The sequence below is a fragment of the Lissotriton vulgaris genome, chromosome 3_1 (genome assembly GCF_964263255.1).
Source record: "Lissotriton vulgaris chromosome 3_1, aLisVul1.2, whole genome shotgun sequence".
NCBI classification, from domain to species: domain Eukaryota; kingdom Metazoa; phylum Chordata; class Amphibia; order Caudata; family Salamandridae; genus Lissotriton; species Lissotriton vulgaris.
Genome location: NC_141689.1, coordinates 1770265294 through 1770290957, shown reverse-complemented (window position 1 = coordinate 1770290957; position 25664 = coordinate 1770265294). Strand labels below are relative to the sequence as shown.

General features: G+C 42.4%; 1 protein-coding gene across 1 annotated transcript in view; it reads left to right on the top strand.

Annotated features, from left to right (window-relative positions):
* FGF2 (fibroblast growth factor 2) overlaps positions 1–25664 on the top strand; it is a 407026-nt gene that overhangs the window by 232842 nt on the left and 148520 nt on the right. Inside the window, exon 2 of the mRNA XM_086962190.1 lies at positions 4507–4610. Within this exon, the coding sequence (XP_086818316.1) occupies positions 4507–4610 (104 nt within the window). The remainder of the gene's footprint in view (positions 1–4506; positions 4611–25664) is intronic.

Sequence of the window (25664 nt, the reverse complement as noted above, 5' to 3'; positions counted from 1 at the left end):
AGACGCAGGTCCAGCAAGGGGTCCAGGAACCAGACGCAGGTCCAACGAGCGATCCAGAAACCAGACGTAGGTCCAGCGAGGGATGCAGGAACCATACGCAGGTCCAGCGAGGCATCCAGAGTCTCATCCTGGTCAACAAGGATGTTGGGTGGCTTGAGGGGGTTGTTGATGTTTGCTGCTCTTGGCCCTGGCTGCTCAAATCTGCATTCATCTTTTTTTTGTACATCTTTTATGTTGGAGATGGGCTGATAGGCTAAGTCCACACTTGCTGCTTAGCGTGCCTTTTTCTGTCGCTAAGGGCCATCGCGCTAATGTTAGCGGCAGTTTTCCGTGAAGCTATCACCTTATCAGCAACACGTTGATAATACATCGCTAACAGGGCGATAACTTGCAGGGATCAACGGCGATAAAAAACTAGCGCTAACCTAGGTTAGCGATAGTTATCGCCATTTCTTGCTAATATGCCCCATTCAGTTTATTTAGTAGAAGCATCTATTCAGTGTATCTCCTCTACTTTTTATTATAGCAGCACTGACAGCCAATGAATACTCAGCGAGGAAGCCTGCAAAGCGCTTGACGTCGGGCCAGAGACCATAGGCCTAGACCCACAAACCTTGGCATGTCTGTATCAGCCATTTGGAATGTTCACCCCTTTTGCAATAGCTTTACCCAGAGCGCCAGTTTTCCCTTGGAACCTGTAGCTCCTTTTATTTCAAGTTAAAGCTGCTTTTAATTGTCAGACTACATTCTAAACCTCTTATCTTCATGCTCTTTTCTCAGCTGGCAATTGAAGTCAAATAATGACTGTGCAGACTAATTTAGTTCCACTTGCCTTGCCCCTCATCAGGTAGACTGGCAGCGTGATCCTTGGTAAATTCTCTGTTATTTTTTTATCGTCACTATGTTTATTCCGAATAAAACAAAATAAATCAGCCAGTAGTCAGTAAATCCATATATCATGTTTAAAAATGATCCATGTTTAAAAATCCTCATATCTATTTACAGCTAAATCGAACAATTTGCCATTGGAAGAAATACAGTTTCTAATTACAAGAAAACCACTCTCCACCTAACCCAGAGCCCACCCCTTTACCTTCTGTGGGCACATTAAACAATATGACTAGCAACATTATACTACAGATTTTGCATTAAAGACCCTAATCTCACCACACGCTGGCAAACCCCCTTGTACAGAACCGCAACCCCAAATAATGAAACTCCTCAACAATTTCAAGAGCTTCATTATTTATTTTAACTAGAAAACCTTTCATTCTACATTGGAAACGGATGCAAGGATTATACTAGTTCGAAGCTTGCTTACCACCAAAGAGTTTATATTTCCCACCGGTATAAAGTAAAACCTTTTGATGGCACAGTTATAAAACCATTCCACTCCATTGAGTATATCCTCTGTTCTGCCCCTACTTTGGAAACCATAGCCTCAGTAGCAGAATGTGCTCGTATCTAGACATCAATAACTGCTTCTGACATGGTCCACCATACTCACCTAGAATTGAAGAGACAAAACCATCTCAAACAGATTCTTTAAGTTCAAAAAGAATTTTATTGATCGAGAGAAGGGTGTCAAAACAATAAATAAGAGCGATACAAATAAAGCAATGCAACAGCTTCTTAATAGAAATCAGAAGCTGGTGAACTCGACAGAGATGAACGTCCACTGTCATACAGATACTGTAAGCCTACTGGGTAATTTGCACAGCTCGGCTCAAAAGCCCTGGAACAAATGCAACAAATCTTTGGCCAGTTCGGGCAACGTCCTTGACTTGGACCCTCCCAGGCAGTTGATGTAACAAAACCCAGAGACGTTGTCCATTCTCAGCAAAATGTGTTAGTTTAATTGTCGATGTTATTTGCTGCCTTTTAATTGGCTAGTGCATGCTGACTTCACGTCCTTTTCTTTTAACTAGAGCATGGACCAAGTACTGATTGCTTCAGCTTGATTGCTGTCCTTCTGCTGATTGCACTGTGATTGAGGCACTACTTTTATTGTTTCCTTTACCCTGTCATCCTTGTTAAGCCTCTTGCCATTTGTAACTTAGTTACCATGCCCCAAACTCTTCAAAAACGCCATTTTCCCCTTTGAAATGGATGATTATCTTAACAACATAAGATTTTATTGTGACAATAGATGTTATCTGCTTACAAATGTATTTTACTGAGACAGGGTCATGGGTGTAATTGCTTCCTTTATATGATAGTATTTTTTCCAAATGCCAATTTTTTGCCAAAAGGGTGATGGATGAGTATAGGGATGATGGATGAGAAGTAGGGGTGATAAATGAGAAGTAGAGATGAGATGGAGGGATTATGGATGTGAAGTAGGGATGATGGATAAGAAGTAGGGATGATGGCCGAGAAATCGGCATAAGTAAGGATTAGGAGTGGGGAATGAGGATCTCTTTAATCTGAATGCTGTACATTTTATTTAATTAGGTTATTTTCGGTTTACGGGGCCTCTGCCAAAAGCTCTGGTGGTTTGGGGAAGGCAAGGGGCATTTTATAGAGACCTGTGTAAACAGAAAAGCATTCACTCAAACAAAAGGAAATGCAGTACAGCCTTGGAGGTACTGGAACCAAACAACAGTTATATTTTCTCTCCTCAACCAGCATGCGCATTGAGGAGGCTGTTTTTTCAGTGGCTAGACCAACACTTTTGCTTGGGTTTTTTTGCACTGCTTTGCACTATATTTTTTTTAACTTGGTGCCAGATGTTCAAAGCATTTTTTCCAGTCACAAATGGCCCGATTCGTGACTGGAAAAATGTTTTATTCTTTTTTTTTAATAATTTGATTGTTTAATGACAAGGTCACATAAGTAAAATGAATTTACAAACAATGTACTAGTTGGTTCTCCGCTGATTCATTCCCTTTAGGCACATAATTGTATATACAGTTAAACAGTTAAAACAATACACAATCCATCGATATAGGACCCGTCTATTTCGACTCCTGCCTTCGTCTAGTCAATGGTGGTTCACAGATCAATCCCCTATATTCATTCCACTTACACCAAATTTGTGTCCATTTGTTAGGGCAGCCTCTAGATTCATACACTGTCTTCTCAGTAAACATACAATGATCCATATCCTTGTCCCACATTCCCAAGGACGGAGATTTGTGCGCCCCCCACAATCTGGCTATGTTCCTTTTGGCTTTCATCAGTCCAAGTGTCACCCATATTCTTTCTTTAGTGTTGAGGTCAGTAGGGTCCCAGATATTAATAAGACATGTCTTTATAGTGTTATCTATTTGGATACCCATCACTTCCTTCATGCTTCTAGTCACCTCGGCCCAAAACCCTTGGATTACCGGACAATCCCAGAGTATATGTATAAAAGAGCCCTCCTGCCCACATTTCATAATACAGTCCGAGTTGATCCAATAGCTAATTTTGACCAGTGTTGGTCCTGCAAGATATGTTCTGTGAAGTATTTTGAGTTGTACAAGTCTGAGCCTGGAGGAAATGGCTGTTTCCCTAGTTGAAGCTAGGGCTTCGAGCCATTCCTCGTCAAATCCAGCCACATCATGATCCCATTTGGCTCTAAGTCGGAGTAGAGAATCAGGCATATTATTAACCAGAAAAATGCTTTTTCAAAGGTAACCAATGCAGTTTGGTAACTTGTTACCAAATCACAGTTTGCATTTGCGATTCAGTATTTGGAAGGGGCGTGTTTTGAGCGTCCCCTCCAAATACCGAATCAGTGTGGTATGTATTACTGTTTTGCTACCAAATTTCGGTCGCTAAAGAATAATACTTTACCACCATTTTAAAAGTGGTGGTACCCGATTTGTATATGGGAATGAGTGCCCTTGGGACCCCTTACCCTTTGAGAATGTTGAAAAATATTTTTAAGAGCATTCAGTGGTCCCAAGGACCACTGCCTACTTTAAAAAATTCAACTTCAAAGTTTCAATTTTTTCTTTTTAAAAGGTGCATTAACAAAGCCATGATATCAAGTGCAAAATTAATTTGATCCTCTTACGTCACAGAAACGCTAAATCAAATGATACAGCTCAGAGCCATAAATAATAAAGCCTAGAGTGTCTTTGGTAAACTTTCAGTAATTCTGATGCATTACAATGCACTTGTTTAAAAAATAATAATAATACTTTCAGAAAAACGCAGTTTATTCCTACTCTTATAAAGCACGTTTGAGTGGAGACATTCATTGGGGCAGGCTGTGCACCTAGGGGCAATTTGTATGATTACAACTTGACTTACAGAAAGGAACTTTTACCTGTGACCTATAGGATGAAAGATGAGATCTGGACTTCTTTAATCATGTCATTTCCGAGATTTCCACACATACTGCAAAGTTTGTTTACATGCTGTAAGTGTTTGCGCTTAGTTTTGTTTGCTTTGATGAGTGGTTTGTTTAAAACTTGAAAAGAATACGTCATTCATGTTTTAGGCTACAGAAATGATTTTTTATTTGAGATGTTATAGTTCTTGTGACTTAACTCACACCCTCCTCATTACCTCTAGTTAAACTCCAGCTTCAAGCAGAAGAGCGCGGTGTGGTGTCCATCAAGGGAGTCTGTGCAAACCGCTATCTCGCTATGAAGGATGACGGCCGGCTGATGGCGCTGGTGAGTGTCTGCGGACTGCTATGCTTGGCTGTTCCCCAGTTCTTCTGTCTTCCCCGATTTCTCCTGTACTCATGAAACAAATAGCCTTTGAAGAAAGATATATTTCACCCAGTGGTGGTTGGTCATTTTAGCAGGTAGAGGGGTATGGGGCCACACATACACACATACACATTCACTTACACTCATGCATTCACACGCGCACAGGCACACACACACACACACTCACAACACTCACTCACAAATACACATACATACATTCATGCATTCAATTCTTCGAATTAGCCACATCGCCCAGTCGGACCAGCAAACCGCCACCCTCCCCCTGGGGTTTTTGAAGCGCACTTTTAAATAAACAGCTTGTGAGTCTGTAGCTCACAGCTTTCCAAACTGTGTGGCGCGACACGTTACTGTGTCGCGCCCCATGCGTAGGTGTGTTGCGCTTGTTAGGGCTGCAGGGAAGGGGGGTTGTCTTAAAGCATGAATGCGCTGTTTATCTGCCCATTGACATGCTGACGTTTCCTTTAGCGCGTGTTTGGAGCTCACGCTGCAGTTGTAATTACTGTAATCTTGGGAACAAGCATTTCCCTTAGCCGAGAGGGTGGCAAGGCGCTGTCTGCTGCAACACTGGCGATCTGTCTTGTTTGAGCCCTGGATAGGACAAACAGAAGAGGAGCTTAAACCAGGCTGGTCATCTCAAAGATTTCCTTTTCACAGAAATAATGCCTTGGCCTTCGCTATTACAAATCCATATGTATTTGTCACGGTTTGGCATGAGCAAGTCTTAGTTTCTGATACCATTTGCATGTTTACTGCCGAGCTTTCTTATCTTGTGTTGGGATGCTTGACATTTAACGGATTGGTGAGAAGGGATCTCATTAGAAACCAGCACCAGACGGGAAACAGCACTTAGCTTCAGTTACAGCTTGCTTTTTCATTTTTGTTAAGAATAGACTTTTATGTAAAAAACATTCTGAACTGAAGGAAAATGAGGTCAGTTTTAAGTAGTATCTGCCTTTTCCCAATGAAGTAATATTTACATGTCTAATTTCATTCCCTGGCTGCCCAACTTTAAAGTGAGTAAGCCCAGTTATACATGACCCAGACGTCAGAAGTCCAATAGTTTTAGTCTGCTATCTAATTTGAGTGCTGTATTTTGGACTTTTTTTTAATGTGACTGGTTGGTCGGGCTACTGGGACATGGTGTGAAACAGTGGCTAAAGGGAAACAATATATCTGCTGTGTGATCACATGTGAATCTCATCCTCTCTTGCTTCCTGTTTTATATTATCAGTAGGATTTAAGACATAACATTCTACCATCTGAGCTCGTCCTACATCCTCATTCTACCCCTGACCTATGACCTCTCTTGTCACATATTCTTGTGTATTGGAACATGAACACAGTCAAGCCCTTGTAGCTATATGTCCTAAACATCCATTATGCTTTTTGTTACGAAGTAGATGTACAGATTATATGGTCTCTGGACTTTTTTCACTTTTTCATCCAAGTTCGATCCCACAGATTTTTTTTCATCAATTCCTTGAGCCACGAAGCCCCGTTTTTCATCAGGGCACTTTTGGACCATTCGGGTACGATTCTAAATTGGACTGCTTCACAGTATTTTAACAAGTCAGTCCCACTCCTCCTGGACTTTTAGTGGCATTAGTGTTTTCCTGGACAACCTTAGCCACCTCTGCAAATGTTACCAATAAACTGGAGACATCAGGTGATCTGTGAACTTTTGGTTTTAATTCCAGCTCTGGCACTTGACTATAAAATGTGTGATTCTGGGCAAATGAGTTGACCTCACTGTGCATAAAATTGTAAATATGTGTGGAATGTATCATGATTGTAAATATATAATATATAATATCACAAATGTGCAAATCTCCTGTTCATGCTCTGTTACGAACCATGTGGGTTTTCTTCAGATCCATACAAAACATACGTACATTATCTGGGGTTGTGTGTGTGGGGGGTTGTGTGTGTCGGGGGTTGTGTGGGGTTGTGTGTGTGTGTGTGTGGGATTGTGTGTGTGTGGGGGGTTGTGTGTGGGGTTGTTTGTGTGGGGGTTGTTTGTGTGGGGGTTGTGTGTGGAGGTGTGTGTGGGGGTTTGTGGGGTTGTCTGTGTGTGTGGTTGTGTGGGGTTGTGTCTGGGGTTGTGTGTGTGGGGGGGCGAGGTGTGGTGTGTGTGTGTGTGGGGATGTGTGTGTGGAGTTGTGTGTGTGTGTGTGGGGATGTGTGTGTGGGGTTGTGTGTGTGTGGGGTTTGTGTGTGTGGGGTTGTGTGTGTGTGTGGGGTTGTGTGTGGGGTTGTGGGTGGTTCGGGCGAGCTCGCTGCACTCGCCCGCGTTACCGTGTCCCTGAAAAATTTTGCACAAAAAGGTGTGTCACCAACATGAAAAGTTTGGAAAGCTGTGCTGTAGCTTATAATGAACTGGGCAGATTTTGAAAGGAGACAATATACCACCCACTCCGGCCAATGCAGAACGAGTCAGAAAACATGGAAACAATTCTGAGATAATTCTGTAGTCTCCAGTTATTCGGCCGTATGTTAATGTTATGACTGAAGAAGTTCTTAAAAAGGACACCCGTTATATCATGTGGAGACCCCGTTGGGGCTGCATGAAACCTTATTTATTCAATCTGCTGTTGGCTGTGTGATGTACGATTAACCTGACATACATTTCACACGGTATCTTAGAATGAGTAGTAAGTGATGGTACCTTGTACAGTTTTTTAACTGATATTGGCTATGAACAGTAAACGTTCAAAGAAATATCTGATTTTGAGCTATAAATGAGGTGTGTAGCTTTTTAGGGGAAATGAAATAAATGCTTTTGGACAATTTAGAGTTTATTTCGGATAAAAACAAATAACGGATTTGACTTTCTAGCACTGTGTGTCTTGGTGGCACGATACCTATATGAATAATGTTATTACACAAGCCAAGACATAATATGATACAATTGTAATAAACAATGTTATTGTTGATAGGCATGTAACATGGGACTACCTGTGAGACAATGGTGATATGAGGGATGTACTTAACCCTGTAGGATATAAAAATAATAAACATCTTTCTGCTATATACTGCAAACATTTCTTGGCCCCCGGTTTTCAAAGAATTATCTAACTAACATGTTAGGTGTTGCTGTGTTTTGTACAGCCATTTGGTTTGGCTGTTTCCGGATCAGTTTCATTGCAGGTCAAACTTCACTACTCCGGAGGAATTAGATCCTGACCTAGAGGCCCTACAATATTATCATCTGATTTATAAAATCCTATTTAGGGAAGTGAGGAGTTTAATTAAAGAAACTATAGCAATATCTAGAAATGCCACTTTGCTGATTCTGTTGATCCAGCCCTTTCTACATTTATTGACTGTAGAGTGGAGTACTATGATTTTTCCTGTCTGTATGGATGTTAATGGTGCGATTCTAGTGTTCTTTGCATCTTTCCCCTTGGTCATAATCAGTATCGTAACCTTTGTTGTGATGTTGCTTCATGCTAGGTAAAGGCCTTGGTCTTCGACAGCCTATGAATGGCTCCCTCTCAAACTTTGAGGCTGTTGTCCTATCAGCAGCCGGGGTGGGTCCATTGGGGCGTAGGGGCGTAGGGGCGTAGCCCCACTAAGCCACAGGGACGCACCGTGGTATTTTTGGCAATAATTATTACCTGTGTTATTATTAGCGCTAGTACCGGCCGGGAATCCGCCGGTAGTGGGACACACCGACTCAATCGGGAGTGCGCAGGGGGTGGGGCTGGCTGGGCTGCTGCAGCGTGAGTGACAGTCCACACTGCGCATGACAAGTTATGGTGCCACCTTGCCCGAGCATGCGCGCTAGACTTTCCCCATAGAGAGGGACCAAGGGGGTGCTGCATCTTACAGCAGCGCCGCCGCTGAAAACAGGTTGAAAAGGGCGAGTAGTAAATATGCCCCCTTAGCCAATCCTGGCGCTGCATGCAGCGCCAGGATTGGCTAGTCCACGGCTTCCAAGGTGTCAGGAGCAAAGGCGGGCATTTACTTGCTTCCCGAAGGCAGGTGTGACAGCTTCCTGCTTCCCTCTTTCTCAATCTCTCCTGGCTGCAGGGTCGGTCGGCGAGCGGACAATGGGGTCAAGGAGACGGCTGGCGCACTGTCAAGACCAAATCCGGGCATTTTTAGGCGAGTAAGTACTTACATAAAACCCAGACATTGGTGTATTTAACCCGTTGCCAGCGTTGACAATATTCCGCGCTAGTGCGGAACGTTCCATTGTGCTAATGAGATTGGAACGTTCAGCGGACGTGCGCAGCACTAGCGAGGTAGTGCACGCGACGACCGCTGAACGTTCCCCGCACTTAAGGGGTTAAATACCGAGGCAATTTTGTGTTGAACAACACTGATTTTTTTCTTGTCTGTTTCAAAAAACACATCTATTGTTGACTACGTTTTAATGAGTAACTCGTCAGTCTACCTGAAAGTTGGAATATACCATGTTTTAATCAGATTCCGTTACATCATTATGAATGGCTATTCTTTTAAGTAATGTTGTTGCAGCGCTAAAAGCATGTTTTTATATATACATGGATCCGAGCACACAACAACCATGTGTGCGAAGCTATTCCTGTTCTGTTCGTTTTACAGCGAAAAAAAAAGAATTTGCAAATGGCAACTCTGAGCATTTATCTCATTAGATGAGCGTTACACTTGCCCCTACTCGTGCTAAAGTGTCACTGCTAAAGCATGTGAATGTCACACGCAAACACATCCGAGACATGGAAATGTGACAAGTAAGCAGGCTCAAAGAAAATGGAAAGCTATGGAAAGAGAGGAAGTGGAAGTGAACTATAGTGGGGGAAGAGGAGATGGAGATAGTGAGAGGGGAGAGATAAGTCAGCCAAGGTGAGTGAAGGAGCGAAGAAGAGAGTGAGAAACGTCAGAGAAAGGAAGGGAAGCCACTGAGAGAGCAGGGGTGGAAGCAGAGACTGGGAACAGAGAAGCGGGAAGGACTGAGGTGAGAGAATGAGGAGAGAAGCCCGGAGGCAGCGCAGAAGAGTCGGTGTGGGGATAAGTTACAGGCAGGCACGGTAGAGGAGGAAGCGGGACTCTCGGGTGAGACAGACGCGACTCTGGAGGAAGGGGAAGCCGGGCAGAGCTGCCACTTTCAGTGTGAGTGTCTCTGTCGTGAAAAGGAAGGACGGGACGCAGAGTGCGGGAGAGACCGTGGGATCCGGGGAGAGACACCCAGGGCAGCGTACACAGTGGCCGGGGCATCGCGGACAGACTGTCGGAGGTGCTACACAGATTGACAGCTCTAGCAGGGCAGAGACTGCGCCTGGAGCCGGACACGGGCTACGAGAGCCGGCAAGAGGCTCCTGGGCAGAGGGAGAGCCTGGAAACGCTGCACACCTGAAGAGGCGGGAGACGGTGAGGCTCGGGGTGATCAGGAGAGACATTTACACCTCAGCGGGGTGCCCGAAGAGAGACCACCAACAAAGGAGACCGAAAGGTAAGTGACACCGGGACCTCGATGTCAATGTAAAATATGAAAACCGTGAAAGCAGGGGGTATTTAAGTGCGGGGGAATGGGTGCAGCAAAAATGAGCACTTTAAAGGAATTAACATCGATTTTCGATCCTTCTCTAATTGTAGAAGACAAATAAATAAAGAGACGCTGGGAGACTATTCGGCTAAATGTCTAGCAACTCCAGATATATATGTTTTCATGCTCCTACCATGTCCACCCGTCCTCTGGCATTAATTAACCTGCCAGCCCAGAGCAACTTTCAATACAAATGATGGAATGGGACAAAGCAAAAAACAGTAACATTTTCACTCACATTTTTAAATTATACTGGAGAAACGTTTGTTTCAGTAAAGCCAACATCTTTGTTTGAAATCATTTCTATTGCCAGCAAATTTTTGACTTATTTTATATAAGCAGTGGAATTTGCACTCACACGGAAAACAATCCAGAACTGCACCTGTTAAAGAGTTGACATTTAAAAAAGAGTCGAATAATGATGTCACTTCAAATAAAAGAGAGGTATGAATTGGTCAAATGGCTGGTCCTAAAAGAATGCACCGTTTTTTCAAAATATATAAACCAAATAATATAGCATTTAAAATAAAATCTGCCGCACAATACAATGTGTATTTCTGCCTCATGGCCTGCGCTCAGACACGGGATGGCCTTGATTCATGAAAGCACCTTGTGGAGAAGCTTGAATCTGTGTGTCAGCTACCCAATGGGGAACGTCCAGAGGTATCCCAGCTAAATTCCGTCTACAAAAGATGTGTCTGTCGCCCCATTAGTAAGTGAAGGAACAGAGAGAACTGGGACGACATTTGTCCGATCGGGAATAAAGACATGTTGATCCAAAGATGTCGATGTTTGCCCAGTTTACTGAGTGTCGCATGATGTTGAGGAGGTTGACAACAAACATATGAAGAAGATTAGCAAGGGAAGGATTAATAGGGACATGAACTCAGAGTATGGAGAGAGCATGTGTTTGGAAATTCATGTTTTGCCTGTATTGCCTCTGCCATGAATGTCGGTTCTTACTTCAAGGGAGGCTAGTATATTGTGGTGCTTACATCACAGATTTTAGAACGGAGGGCTTTACAGCACATTGTAATGTACCCTATGGAATCTTCCACTACAGCGCATAGCCATACAAATCATTGTTTTACACTACAAAGTAGAGCAACTATTGTTTCCGTGCAGCTGTTTACGTTTTAACCAAATGTATTACCCAGTCTGGTATGTTTTATGGCAGCGAAAACTCTCTTTCTTATACCACATAGACTCTTTTAATTTAATTAGCGCCAAACTGTGTCTAAAATATGTTCAGGCGTATCCTTGTAGGCTGTTTTCGGTTAGAAGTTGTGAGAAGATGTGGCGTAAGAGCCAGAGCTACCGACTTTGCAACGGGGAACCAAGGTTCGATTCTCGACCTTGGCTCAACCTCATGCCATTCTGGGTACACCACTTAATAAATCTCTCCGCGCCTATCAAAAATTAATTTGTTTGTCTGTAATGTAAAACTCTCCAATACCTTCGGGAAGAGTTCGCTTTGTACAAAACTGCAAAAGTAATCTGTCTTGCCCGTTTTTTGTTTTTTTTAGAACAAAAGCTTTATTGTACAACCTTAATCTATAGACATGTCCCAGTGCTAGCAGTATGTAGACACTGGGTGTGATATGTCATGTGTGCCACATGTTGCTGTCCTGATGAATATCACAGACACACTAATGTGTGGCCTTGTCACCAGGACTTGGGGCACACCCGATCTGTTTTTCTCCAGCTGTCCGATTCGACGTGACACGCGTTCCGTTTACTAACATGAACTGCTGCTCAATAGGAATAGGGAACTTGGTGCCTGGGGGTCTGTTGGTCTGTGTGCCTGGGGGTCTGTTGGTCTGTGTGCCTGGGGGTCTGTTTTTCTGTGTGCCTGGGGGTCTGTTGTTCTGTGTGCATGGGGGTCTGTTGTCCTGTGTGCCAGGGGGCCGGTTGTTCTGTCGGCCTGGGGGTCTGTTGTTCTGTGTGTATGGGGGTGTGTTGTTCTGTGTGTGTGGGGGGGTCTGTTGTTCTGTTTGTGGGGGGTCTGTTCTGTGTTCCTGGGGGTCTCTTGTTCTGTGTTCTTGGGGGTCTCTTGTTCTGTGTGCCTGGGGCGGTCTGTTGTTCTGTGTGCCAGGGGGCTGGTTGTTCTGTGTGCCAGGGGGCCGGTTGTTCTGTGTCTCTGGGGTGGTCTGTTGTTCTGTGTGCATGGGGGTCTGTTGTTCTGTGTGCCTGGGGGTCTGTTGTTATGTGTGCCTGGGGGGGTCTGTTGTTCTGTGTGCATGGGGGTCTGTTGTTCTGTGTGTGGGGGGGTCTCTTGTTCTGTTTGCCTGGGGTCTGTTGTTCTGTCGGCATGGGGGTCTGCCCGATGGTATGTATGCATGTGGTACTGTAGGTCTGTTAGTCTGACAGTGTATGGATGTTTACATGCATGTATCATCTATGTCGAGTCAACATGTGCTTGGATGGTGTGTATCTGTATTTACTATAAAAGTCAAACACATTCGATTTGCCAATATTTGGATTTCATCTCACTTCAAAAGCAAATTTAAAGTCTAATTTTATGCCCACTTTACCTCTCAGCCTTGGTCATGGTTCCTCTAGAGAGATAACGGATGCAGAAATCTGACATTAATAGAAACAGAGTGGCTGGCTTTTATCTGGTATAAATGCTATCCCCAAGGCCTGTAAGTATGAGTTTTTATGAAATTGCATTTCTGCATGTTGCCTAGCTGCAGGGAGGAGGTTAATATTGTTGTGTAGATATCTCAGTGCACAGGAGGCTGTGGCAAATTACTCAGGATATAAATACAGTGGGGAGTTCATTGCACTGATTGTAATTCTTTTCCCAAACACATGTAAACTCAAACATACTCACACATGCAAACAGCCAAAAACACCAGCACATGTAAACGCAAACCTTCTCACACATGCAAACAGCCAAAAAACACCAGCACATGTAAACTCAACCATACTCACACATGCACACAGCCACAAACACCAGAGACCAACAAGCAGAGAACCACATCCACTCACTTATTCTGATAATGGGAAGTTCCACGCTCAAGCATGCGTACCGGAGGGCCATAGGACAGGTGAGGTGCCAAAGATATAAAGACAACACTCCTAGCATTAAAGAGTAAAGCTCATTCTCTTTCCGGTTTTTCAAAGCTGTTCCGCTTAGAAAAGGGGCAGTTCCTCTTGAGCATTCCACAAGAGTGACTCGCAGAGTAGCTACAGCAAGAGTCACGTGCTGCTTCCTGGGTGTATAGGCCTATGGGGAAGGCATATGAGTCAGCAGTCATTGCTTCATAGGTTCCTCGCAGTGACCATGTGTAGGACCTGTATAATTTGATCATTGAATAGTCATATTGTATGGCTAAGCAGACCTTGAAGTTCAGATTTTTTTCTTTTTTGAGTTTTATATAGCGCGAACTAGACCTGAGACATCGGGTATCGGAGCGCTTTACATGAGCACCAGTTTCGTTATAGATGAACACCTTCATTTTTTTATTGGTAGGCACGGGGAGATTAAGTGATTTGCCCTGAATCACAGGATGTTTTTTTTTTTTTAAATGTTTTTATTGTTTGCAGGCGTACAAGGGATGAGTGAATTAATTCATAAGTAATTCATTTTGACATACATAAATTATTTCCATGTAAAATAAATACAGCTAAATCATGAAATATTGTTTTGAAAATAGATAATCAGCAAAAAGAGAAAAAAAAAAAAAATATATATATATATATATATATAATATCAGTTTCTTTTCAACGTTGATGCGAATAATGTAGTTCAAACTATTTTCTAAACCCCCCCCCTGAATCACAAGAAAAGAGAAAATATAATATATACAAAATAAAGCATCATAAATCTATAAAAGTACCCCAAATTTTTTGGTGCTTTTTCAATGACTGTAAGCCCCTGATCTTAGCTAGAGCTAGCTCCATTGAGTATATCTCGACTACCAGGGCCCACCAATCCCAGACCTTAGGTATTTCTGGACTAATCCATGCTCTGGCCAAAGTTAGCTTAGCACAGGACATTAATATCGTGGCCAAAGCAGCTTGTGGAAAAGATGCCGAGTAAGTATCTAACAAAACAGAAGTGGCCGTAAATGTAGGTAGCTGAATATGTTTCAGTTTAAGAACTTTTTCTACATCATGCCAAAAAGTTTTGAGATTCGGGCATGAGAATAAAACATGTGCTAAGTCAGCTGCTTCGGCAGAGCATTTAGGGCATTTTGTGCGATCACTATGAATGTTATTATTAGATGGCCATTTTGAGATTCTTTCCGGGGTATAGTACAACATACAGGTTGTTCTAAATTGTTGTAGTCTAAGGTTTGAAGATCGCACTCGTTTATTGATATTTATTAAAGAGCTCTCAATCTGTTTAGATGTTATATTTGACCCCAGCATTCTGCTCCATTTGTCAGCCAGTTTAATACAATCATTTGATTTAAATCCAACAAAGAGCTTGTAAGCTTCGCTTATTGTGGATTTATTTTTGGAGGAGTATAAACATGTCCAGATATCGCTTTCAGTGACCTCCAATAATTGTTTTTTATTAATTAGGTAATTGTGTATCTGTAAGTGTTTATATCTCATATTTTCAGATAGATTATATAATAGTTTGAGAGTATTGAAATCTAAAAAACCTTGTATTCCATAAAAATCCCCTAAAACCGTGATGCCCGATCTTAGCCAGCAGCGAGTATTAGTGTCAGAAAAAATGTTTGGTAGGCCTGGATTGCCCCAAAGTGGAAGCTTTGGGTGAAAAAAGCTAGTGTTGCAAAAAGAAAGTATGTTACCCCAGATCTTTATTAAGTCTCTTATAGTCTTAAATCTAACCCTTTTGTAGTAATTGGGGTCGTTAATTCGGAACAGAAACATATTCGAGTCGGATTTTAGTATAAACAAATGAAAAAATAGAGTCCTACCTTCATTTAATAAGGATCGAAGACGGATTATAAAAGCAGACCAAAAGTATAGTTTGAAATCGGGGAAGTTAAGTCCGCCAAAGTTCGTATTATTTTTCATAAGGGCCAGTGATCTTCTTGCTTTTTTATACCCCCAAATAAAACTGCTAAGTATACCGTCAAGTTTTTAAAAAAATTGATTGTTTAATGCTAGTGGTATAGACCGAAATAAGTATATAAATTTGGGCAAAACTTTCATCTTGATTAAGTTAATTCTGCCAGTTAGGTTCAAAGGTAATCTGTGCCATTTTTTTAGCAGTAGACTGGTTGATTTAATTAATTTGTCATAGTTTAGATTGTTTATTTCACGTACTTTAGCCGTGATTTTAACCCCGAGATATGTGGCGGAGTGGCAGATCTCAGGCACAGCCACTGCAGGTGTGTAATTAGCTATTACTTGTGTTTTTAGTAGATTTAATTTATAGCCCGCCACCTTACCATATTTTTCGGCTTCTAATGCTATTCCCTTTAGTGCTTTCACGACATCTTCAGTGTAGATCGCGATGTCATCTGCGTATGCTGTTATTTTTAGTTCTTGTATTCCTGATCTAAAGGGTGCGATCTGATTCTGAAGTTGGAGTGCGAACAGAAAAGGCTCCAGTGAAATGGCAAATAGAAGAGGGGATAGGGGGCATCCCTGACGGGTACCTCGTAAGATAGAAAAGTCTGACGATCTCAGTCCCCCATAGCTGATATATGCTGAGGGTTTATCATACAGTGCTTGAATACTCCGTAAAAATTGTCCTTTAAACCCAGTCCTAAGAAGTATGTGCCAGAGAAAGTCCCACCCCACTCGATCAAAAGCTTTTTCAGCATCTAATAGAATTATGCCAAGTGGGGTGGATTCTGTCTCTGCCACATCTAATGCAGTTATTGCCGTATTCATATGTATAGTGGTGTCCCTACCAGTTATGAAACCATGCTGTTGTGGATTGATGATTTGAGGCATAATAGGAGCTAATCGTAGTGCTAAAATTTTAGCGAAGATTTTTGCATCTGTGTTTATTAAGGAGATGGGGCGATAAGACCCCCTCTCTTCCTTCGGTTTGCCTTTTTTCAAAAAAAATATTATTTTTGCCCTATTCCATGACCTAGGTGTCTTTCCTGCCCTGAATCACAGGATGTAGAGTGTTGTTGCTGAGACTCTAACCAGGTTACCCAGCTTCGAAGCCGACCGCTCTAGCCGTAAGGCTACATCATCTCCCCTTGATTGTTGATTGTAGTCAATTGGTCACAATTATGAAGCTCTCCTGTACGGATCGCTCATAGTGTTCTATTTACTTAATAAAAAATGTTTGGGGAAAGCAACAAAAATGTTTGCCCATATAAGGTATTTTGTATTGCACATTCTTTAACCACTTGGATGCTAAGGGTGGTGCCTGCAAATCAATGTAATTTCCATTGAAATCAATGGAAACTCCATGACGAGTTACCCTTGTCATTAGCACTGAAGGGGTTAAATGCCATTGTCGACATCCGCCATGCCGCTGTGCTTTTTCCTTGAAGCACATGTCTTTTCAATGCCATCTGAAATTCCTGCAGAGATTGGATGGGCCACATATTGGGTGATGTGGAGTTTCAGTGTAGAAGGACGGAGATGTAAAAGTCCCAGAACTAGGAGGCAAACATGGTGGCTTTGGTGTTGTTTGAAGGTTGTGATTGGTGGATCTACGGTTCTGATCTGGTGTGTAGTATGGTAGAGTGTCAGAGAGGGTGTTGGGAGCCGTGTCATTTGCTGATTTGAAAGTTGTGATTGGTGATTCAAAAGTTCCGAGTTGGTGTGTAGCATGGTAGGGTGTCAGAGAGTAGGTTGAATGCCATGTCATTTGCTGATTTGTATGTCCATGTAAGTGGTTTGAATACGGTCCTGTTCTTGAAAGTGAGCCAGTTGGCCTGGTGACAGGATTCAGTCTGAGCATAATAGGACGGAATGTATGAAGCTCTGTGGTTATACTGAATAAGCAGCTACCTATGTTATGCCATCTTTTAATGTAATACCTGCACTTTCACAATTGCTTTATTAACCTTCCTGCTTTCTCAAATTTGCTTGAAAATGCACGATTTTTCTTCTTTTTTTTCAAAATTTTCTTGGGGGGGGGGGGGGGTTATCCACCCAAACCCCCCTTTTGGGGTTCGGGCTCGCTCGCTGCGCTCGCTCGCTACGGTGCTGTATGCAAATCACTTTGCGCCCCACCACTTTCAAATGTCACCCACCGCCCCTGCCTATCAGACGCCTGAGCCCCAAGACACAAGGAGTGAGGAATTGTACCTAGTCACCCCAAGCCCTCCATGTTCAACTCCTTCATCCATTTCAGCCATATTCCAACATGTAAATTTATTAGTAAAGCAGAGGCACCACAAACGCTCTGACTGCAGATACTATGGTGAGCAGCAAGAGGACATTGAATTAGATTTCAAGTTCTCTTTCTCTTTGGCGTGCACTAGTGTCACTGTAGCTGTCTACCATGATTTCTAGCTCTGCTAATTACTGATGTAACTCACTGCTCCCTCACCCCCTTCACTTCATGTCCTTCATTTGTACTTTGCTTGCTCTGTACTTCCTGTCCAGCCAATCATAAATATAAGGTTGGCCACCAACAATGCATTATCGTCCCTTCCACTGAGATACATGGATTTTGAGGAGGGCCATCAGAATAACAATTTGGCGTCCTCATGCCCAATCTCTTGTCAGTTCTTTTCTTTTTCCTGATCCCTCAATTCCCTCTCTCTGGTCCCCTCTCAGAGCTTTAGGATTCACCTGAGCGGACTTTGAAATTAATTGTTGTGCTCTTGTTTGCTGGCAATCTCGTTTTTTTCAAAAGATACCTTTTGTCTTCGATGTTGATTATGATGATATTTAAGTGAGTTGGGTGTGTGTTGCCACTGATTGTCTCCAAGAGAAGATTCTGAAGCTGACAAGCTCATTAATATATTAGAGACCAAAATATTATATTTGACTGAACACGTTGTCTTTCAGGAAGAGGTAAACAATATTCACCCCTGAGGGCTACTTTTAGTTTCAAGTAATAGACTTTAGAAGAAATGATTATGTGCCACCTTTCAGAGATTACTAAGCCAGGGCCTGGATGGAATGGAACAATTGCGGTGTGGCATCTTTTGTTGACATTCATTCATAGACCAAAATCAGTAGTGCTGTACCTTCATCAGCAGCCTCTTAGAAACATTAGTAAGCCTTCAGAGGGCATTTGCCCCTTATTTGCAGGTACTGTAACAGTGCAAAGTAAGTGCTGTAATTAAAATGGCTGCTAGGCGGCAGTAGAGTGCTTCTTTCTTTAATGTTTGGTCACAGTGGCAGTTTTCAGGGGGGAGTCCATTGTTGAAGTCAGGCAGAGAACAGCAAGGGTAGCCAGATGGAAAGGAGCCCAGCATGTGAATCCCCAAACGGTTTCCTTTAATAAGATCACCTTTTGTTGCTTAGAGTGACCATGGTGGAGGGGAGATGTGGGGGCTACATTCGGCTGCTGAGGTGTAAGGTGGCATGTGTCTCCTGTAGTGCAGTTTTCTCATGTACAGACGACCTGGAAAAGCTGTCCACCCGGGCACTCATGATGGCCTGCACCCCACAAGGAGAACAGGAGGACACTCCCCCACCATACTCCTAATACCAGATATTGTACCTCACCATGGAGCTAGCCATTCGATTTGATTTGATTTTTGTAGAGTGCGACGAATGCCCGACTTGCGCTGGCGTCCACAAGGGGTGTTCTGCTAAAGGCCCCCAATCTGAGGTGTCTATCAAGGGAAAGAAAAAAGACACGTTTTGAGGTCTCAAGCAGCTTGGGCAGTGCAAACAGAATTTAGGGCACTGACCTGCATCCAGAACAGTCCTCGTTGCTTACCTCACAAATAGAGCTGCTTGTATCGAGGGAAAAGCTTAGTCTCCATTGTGAAGTGCACTATTCTTCTATAACTTAGCAGCTGGCAGCCTTCTTATTGCACTTACAAACTATTCAGCCAGATTGCATATTTTTAAGATGGAGGCCTGTGCGATATCTCGCTTAATAGTCCAGTTCCTGCTGTCACAATATGTTTGTATAAATAGTGAAATTATGTTTCACCAGCATGTCAGTCAAGGACACTGATTTATCATCACTTTTTAAGGGTGGTGAATCACTCAACTCTCGGAGTTCTTTGTTGTATAGTCCAGTGTCTGCTATAACCTTCCAAAATATTTACCAGTGCAGTCAACAGTTTCCTGCTTTTAATTATTTCCCATGCGTTAAAATGTGTTTTATTATTGTTAAGCCTGACCAGCAATGTATGATCACTTGCATTTAAATACTATATATGTCTCTAAGCGGACCTACTTTTACGTTGTGTTTTTTAGTAAAATAAATGGCAGCAAAATAGTAATCCTTCGCAGTCTACGCTGGCCAGTTTCCTGCTGTGAAATACCAAAGTACCCAGTGCACAGCTCCGGTTAAAACAGTGGTTAAAAAAGTGGGCAATGTTGATTCTGACCCATCTTCCAAAATATTAATCCAGTAAAATGAATGGAGGTGATAGTTAAAGATGTTAAGGTATTTCATTGCCCGGGGCCTCTAATTGCAACTCGGATAAAGAAAGGGAGAACGATTATCAATTCGGCATGAATTTAGTGTAATTTGGGGGATTTTTGTTGTTTTTCCTTGCACTAATAAAGGCCCTTCCAACTGGCACATTATGGGCGCACATTATTAGGACATGACAGACATTTTGACTCATTGCCAAATGTGGTCGTTAAGGTGGTCACTCGAAGTGAAAGGCCAGCTTGGGAGGAAAGGGCTACAAAGACGCAAAGTAGCAGAACAAGCATTGACATAGCCAATAGGTCTCGCCTTTGGGACCTTGTAAGTAAAAAAAAAACCTGAGGTATAATAATTTTTACGTTTACATATACTTCGTATGTAGGATGCACTAAATGTAAACCTAAAGTCTTACACTTCAGTTTTTTTTTTTACTTACAAGGCCCCAAAGGTGAAACCTATTGGCTATGTCAATGCTTGTTTAAAATAAGACATTCATAATTGCAATTTAGTGGGGCCCTCAAAACCCTGGTCTCACTAATGGTACTACTGCCTTGCAAATCAGGATGTCTCCTCTACCCTTTGTTGACAAAATGGACTCCTGTCTCATGCAAACCCTCTTCCATATATTTAATGCCCAAACCAATGTGTCTCCGCTGCTTCAATTCCCCCCTGCCCCCGACCCCACTCCCTTGGGCCAATGCTCCGAGACCCAAAGCAACACTGGCACAGCTAGTATGCACTCGTCCCCTAATGCAAGAAATAAATGATAGTAAAACAGACAGGATTCTTCACAGTTCCAGCACCAATAATACTTACAGCTCTGTGAAGCAGGCTGTGTACTCTGCCCACTACATGGGCATCACTGCTAGGCCTGGTGCCTACCAAAGCATGCTTTCTGCCGCTTTGTGGAAAAAATAGAAAACCCACATCTAGCAACCCTCCCACCTATGCTTGGACACTGCTCAATGTGTAGCACGAGTGGCCTTGGCTCTAATGCTAGCAACTAAAATTGCCCCCCCCCCCCCACTCTACTTTTCTTAGTAAGATAGCCATAACCGGAATCCAGTGGGCACTCACACCCCTTGCCTCGGTGCCACATCACCTATTGTGCTAATGGCAGTAATTGACTTTACAAAAAAGGGACCCATATATATGGCCCTCTTCTCAGGGGCCACCTTTCCAAGGAATATATCTCTGCCCATTTCTAATGATTTAAGTGAGCCTGCATAAAGCTCCCCTTCTTCCGGGCCATCTCTTTGGCACTATCATTGAATTTCTCTCCTTTCCTTTTACTTATGGTTCATGACCCTGAGGCTCCAAGGTCTGGATTATCAAGACTCTGTATCTGAATACAACCCTCACAACCCTGCTATCCTTCTCCCTGGCACGGCCTTCACTCAGCTTAATGCAAAAATAACCCGCGCTGAGTAGGTTGTACTGACCTTGAAATGCTTTTGCATGATGTTGTATTGAGATGCGTGACGTACCTTGTTTATTGATCTGTTCTGGTTCACCTGCAATGTCAAAAGCACAAGTAAAGTTGCAGTCGGTGAAAGGTAATGTATTTTTTTGGTCTTTTTCCTTCGTTATTATTGCTGTTCATATGTTTTATGAACTTAGAAGAGCCAAGCCGTTACGATGTTAATTTATAAATCTTTGATGTCAAATTCGTACCTACTCGAAATAAAAAAAATTGACTAAAAAAGAAAAAAGTGCACTCAACCTTTTGTTATCAGAATAACCCAAAGATAAAGCATCCTTTTCGAAAAAAGTGGTATGAACTACGAAAGCTGATATGCATTAAAGATTACTGCGCTCTGGTCTCCCTTTGGAAAGTGACTTGCTGGAAAAGACTGTTATGTTATACATTGCGCTGCTAGCGCTCACGCAGATTATACCAGTTTCACAGAACAGCGAGTAACAGTTGCTGCGATTGCCCAGATAACGGTACTTAAAATGTCAACCTAAAAAAAATAAAAATTGAAAGGGCAAGTTTGATATCTGTGAACCGCAGGTTGCACAGAGATATCTCACCAGATAGTCTTATCTCGCTGTGCTACCTTGGCAGCTCTGCGTCACTAGAACATCACTTTTTTTGCTGTCTAATTTTAATTTATTTAGAATACATCATAACTCCATAAGATTTGACGTTCTGAAACTATTGGCATTATCTTCTAAAATGTTTACCCTGCAATCTGGCATAGTCAGTTTTCTGATTATTCATGATACCTACCCCCAGGTGAACAAGCCTTTACGAATGGATACACTGGATAAGGTATATCAGCGGCGATCATGAGTTATTGCCTTCTCAACCCTTCATTTTTACTGGAAATGAGCTGGTATCAACCAACATTAGCCACGCAATCACAACTGAGCAATGCATAATTGATATACGTTCAAGCATATCTGTACCAAAATCCAAAACCTGACTGATGGAAACATCACGTCGTGTGATATAGCGAGAGCAGCACCAATACCACAAATTCATCTGAAGAGGAGAGACCCAGGTGCGAGTACCCATACACTTTCCTACATCATCCATGGTATTGGCGACAGCAGTCCGATACAGAAAGAACGTGGTGAAGGAAGTGTAACCACCATACCTGACATTTATAAGATCGAGAGTATCAAGTATAATTCATCTGTTAAGATATGGACATTGGATACTAATAACACTCCTGGCCCAATAGGTGTTAAATTTATAATAAAGTGTAGAGTGCAGTATCAATAGAAATCTTTCATGCATTGAGATCAAGATTAACCACCTCAGAATCGCCCACACGAGTAGAACATCAGAGATAATATACAGAATTCCTGAGGAAGGCACACGCCGAAACGCGTTGACATTGGATATAATCAATTCTGTATATAATCAACGTAACTGTAATCCAACTTTTCTATTTTCGTCTATTCATCTGATGAAATGATGTATATATCAAATGGAATGAAAATTGAAAATTGATTACATATACATATGAGACTGAGTATTAAACTAAAGATAGAATTACAAGTTGAAAAACTTTTTTTTAAAAAGAAGAGAAAAGATATATACAAAATATAATTTAATAAAAAATAATAATTTTTCAAATAACTTACATTGTTGTCAAATATATTCACAAGTGAACAACGGTTTGTTGGTCTGTTAGATACTTATGCACAGAACCCGGTGCTGTTCTCTTGTTTCAATAAATAAAAAACGAAATCCAAAACCTACACATTTCGTACAACAAGAAATGCAATCCTAAAAATAAAATGAAGAAAATCAAAATATGACTTAATAATTTCTGAACAATAATTCAAGACCAAAAACAGAAACAAATCAAAAATATTGTAGAACCACTGCTTTCCTAATCCGTGTTGATAATATGTTGCCTATAAGGAAGCAGTGAAAAAGCTGAAAATAAAATCACGAATCGACACATTTCCAATAAAATCATGATGCCTAGTAGGCCTGAGGGAGATAAGGTACTTACGATTTCCTCCCGCATGGCAGGACCCCTATAACCTCATAGATGCTATTAAACATTCCTCCCCAGTGCTGCGCTGTCCATTGGAACTAGTGCTGAATGGACGTCCAATGGTCGTGCGCAGCACTGGGGAGGTAGTGCTGCCGTCGGCCAATGCACCGAGGCAGCACTTAAGGGGTTATAGAAGCAGCTAAATGGATTTTCGTGCTGCACAGCAATAAATCACGGGCCATTAATCAGACTTCTCTCTATTTCGTAGAAGATCTGCCTAAATGCTCTTAACTTACTCATAGTTTTACCTAACAGGCTGCACATCACTTTAAAAGAATAAAAGTATGTTAAGAAGAACAAATCTGAGTGAACATCCTTATAAACAAGCGGTGAAAATCAAGCGCGGCCCCTCGGCCGCCAAAGTTAAAGCGAGGCTGAGGGCACCACTCAAAGGTGTTTCAGTGCCGTGCGCAGCCGGAAGTCCATGTATGGCGTTTACCTTGCGGGAGCCAGCGCAATAATTACTAACAGATGGCGCCGCTGCTGGCTCCTGCGAGGTAAACACCATACATGCACGAGCACTAATAATAAACAGTGCAAAACATGCACGTGTTTCAACTAAAGCCTGGAGCTATTCCAAGATGTCCCTCCTAGCAGTACTTGCGCACTGCGTAAGCGAGACCTAAAAATGAGAAGGAGGGCAGGCGAGACTGGTGATAGAATAAAGAAAAATATATTTGGAAAGAGATGAAAGTGAGGGTACAAAAACGAAAGAAGAAGCAATAGGTGACGTAGAGCAAATATGATGATGAAAAGAATAATCAGAGGAGAAGAAGCAAGACAGTCTATTCGGCAAAATGGAGGCAGATGTTAGAAAAAAATAGAAAGAACAACAGATCGAAAAGAAATGAAAAGGGACAAACAGGCGAAGAATTAAGGATTTGAATAGCAGTTGGACATTGATTGTTTAAAAACGTATGTCGTCAACTGTACCAAATTCGGACCAGCAGAAGTAAGAGAGGCGATGCCAAGATCAGGGTGATGTGATACTCTAAAGACGGGACCTTCTTATTCAGTCGTCTTCTGTTTGGTTTCTCTTGGCCTATTGAAGCTCATTGTATTTTTAAGCTATCCATTTAAAAGTACAACGCTTACCCTTTGACTTACCCAATCAAATCCCGACGAGGCTGGTTGATGGCAATAGCTTTGGGTTCCGCAGTGCAAAACATACTAACACATTGGCGCACCTCACAACCCCCTACTTTCAAAGGCTGGCTCCATCGGTTGTGGCATGTCCTGGGGATGGAGAAGTTGACGTTAACAACAGGGAAGGGTTCCTCATTTGCGGAGCTTTTGGCAACCCTTTTTGTCCCTTCTTTCCTCCGAGTTCAGGGAAATCACTTGCCCAAGGTATCTCCGCCTTCTGCAGCTCTCTGATCCCCATAGGGAGGGAGATGAGGCCTGAGCTCCAACTACGAGGCTCAAACACTGAATATATATCTTTCTTTGGTGGACAAGGGACGGGGTGGGGGGTGGGAGCGAGAGGTGAGCTAGGTTTCCTTTGCAGTTTATGTTTTGTTTTGTCTCATTTGATCACTTTCCTCATCTGCCACAGCCACTTAATTTTGATTGTATTAAACTGGAAAATGGCTGTGATTCAGCTTTTGCACCATGGAACGTATTGTATGTTGGTAAAATTCAATAAAATATTTAAACCATAAAAGTACAAAGCTTAATGCAGAAAGGAAGACGCTGGCAAATCCAGTTCCTTACTTTTTTATTTCAATGTAGTACAAATACAGCGGCACCAAACACGCCTTAGACCTCCAACCCTCCTCCTTCAGCAACTGCCTTCCCTACGACATAAATCTTCTCATATCCCATGCATTCCACACACTCCACACGTGCACACACAAACACGCGCTATCATACACTATCATACCACGAGACAATCCACGCGCACAACACGACACATACAAACCAATACCACACACCCTCCTCCTCAACAACTTACACGACACTGACTAAAAGTTAACCTAACTTAAAATCAGTAAACCGGACAGGCAACTTCCTCGTTCTATTACCACGGCGTAAAGCCTCACCTTCAACACCCATATTTGTACGAGTGGAACAAGATTCAATAACATCACTAACACCACTCCTACTCCTGATTTCATCACGACCAGATGTGTCACATCTGACATTACAACTACTTGTACTTCCAGTTGACACCACTTCCCTCATTAGTCCAAAATCATCACCTAACATATATCCGCTACACACTCCTTCATCATCACCAGACCGTGTACCTACCCCGCCATCCTTCCCATTGCAAAGACTCAATTGGCGAAAATTCCATCTCTTACCGTCCTCCAACTCTACTGCACTGCCAAACACTTTCATTACTTTCAGGGGTTTAGACCATACACTTTCACCCTTCAACACAATTCTAGGATTCTTTACCCGAACCATTTGACCTATCTTAACCAACGGCCAACTACATCTACCTCCATGATACTGCTGACTACGATCCTGATACT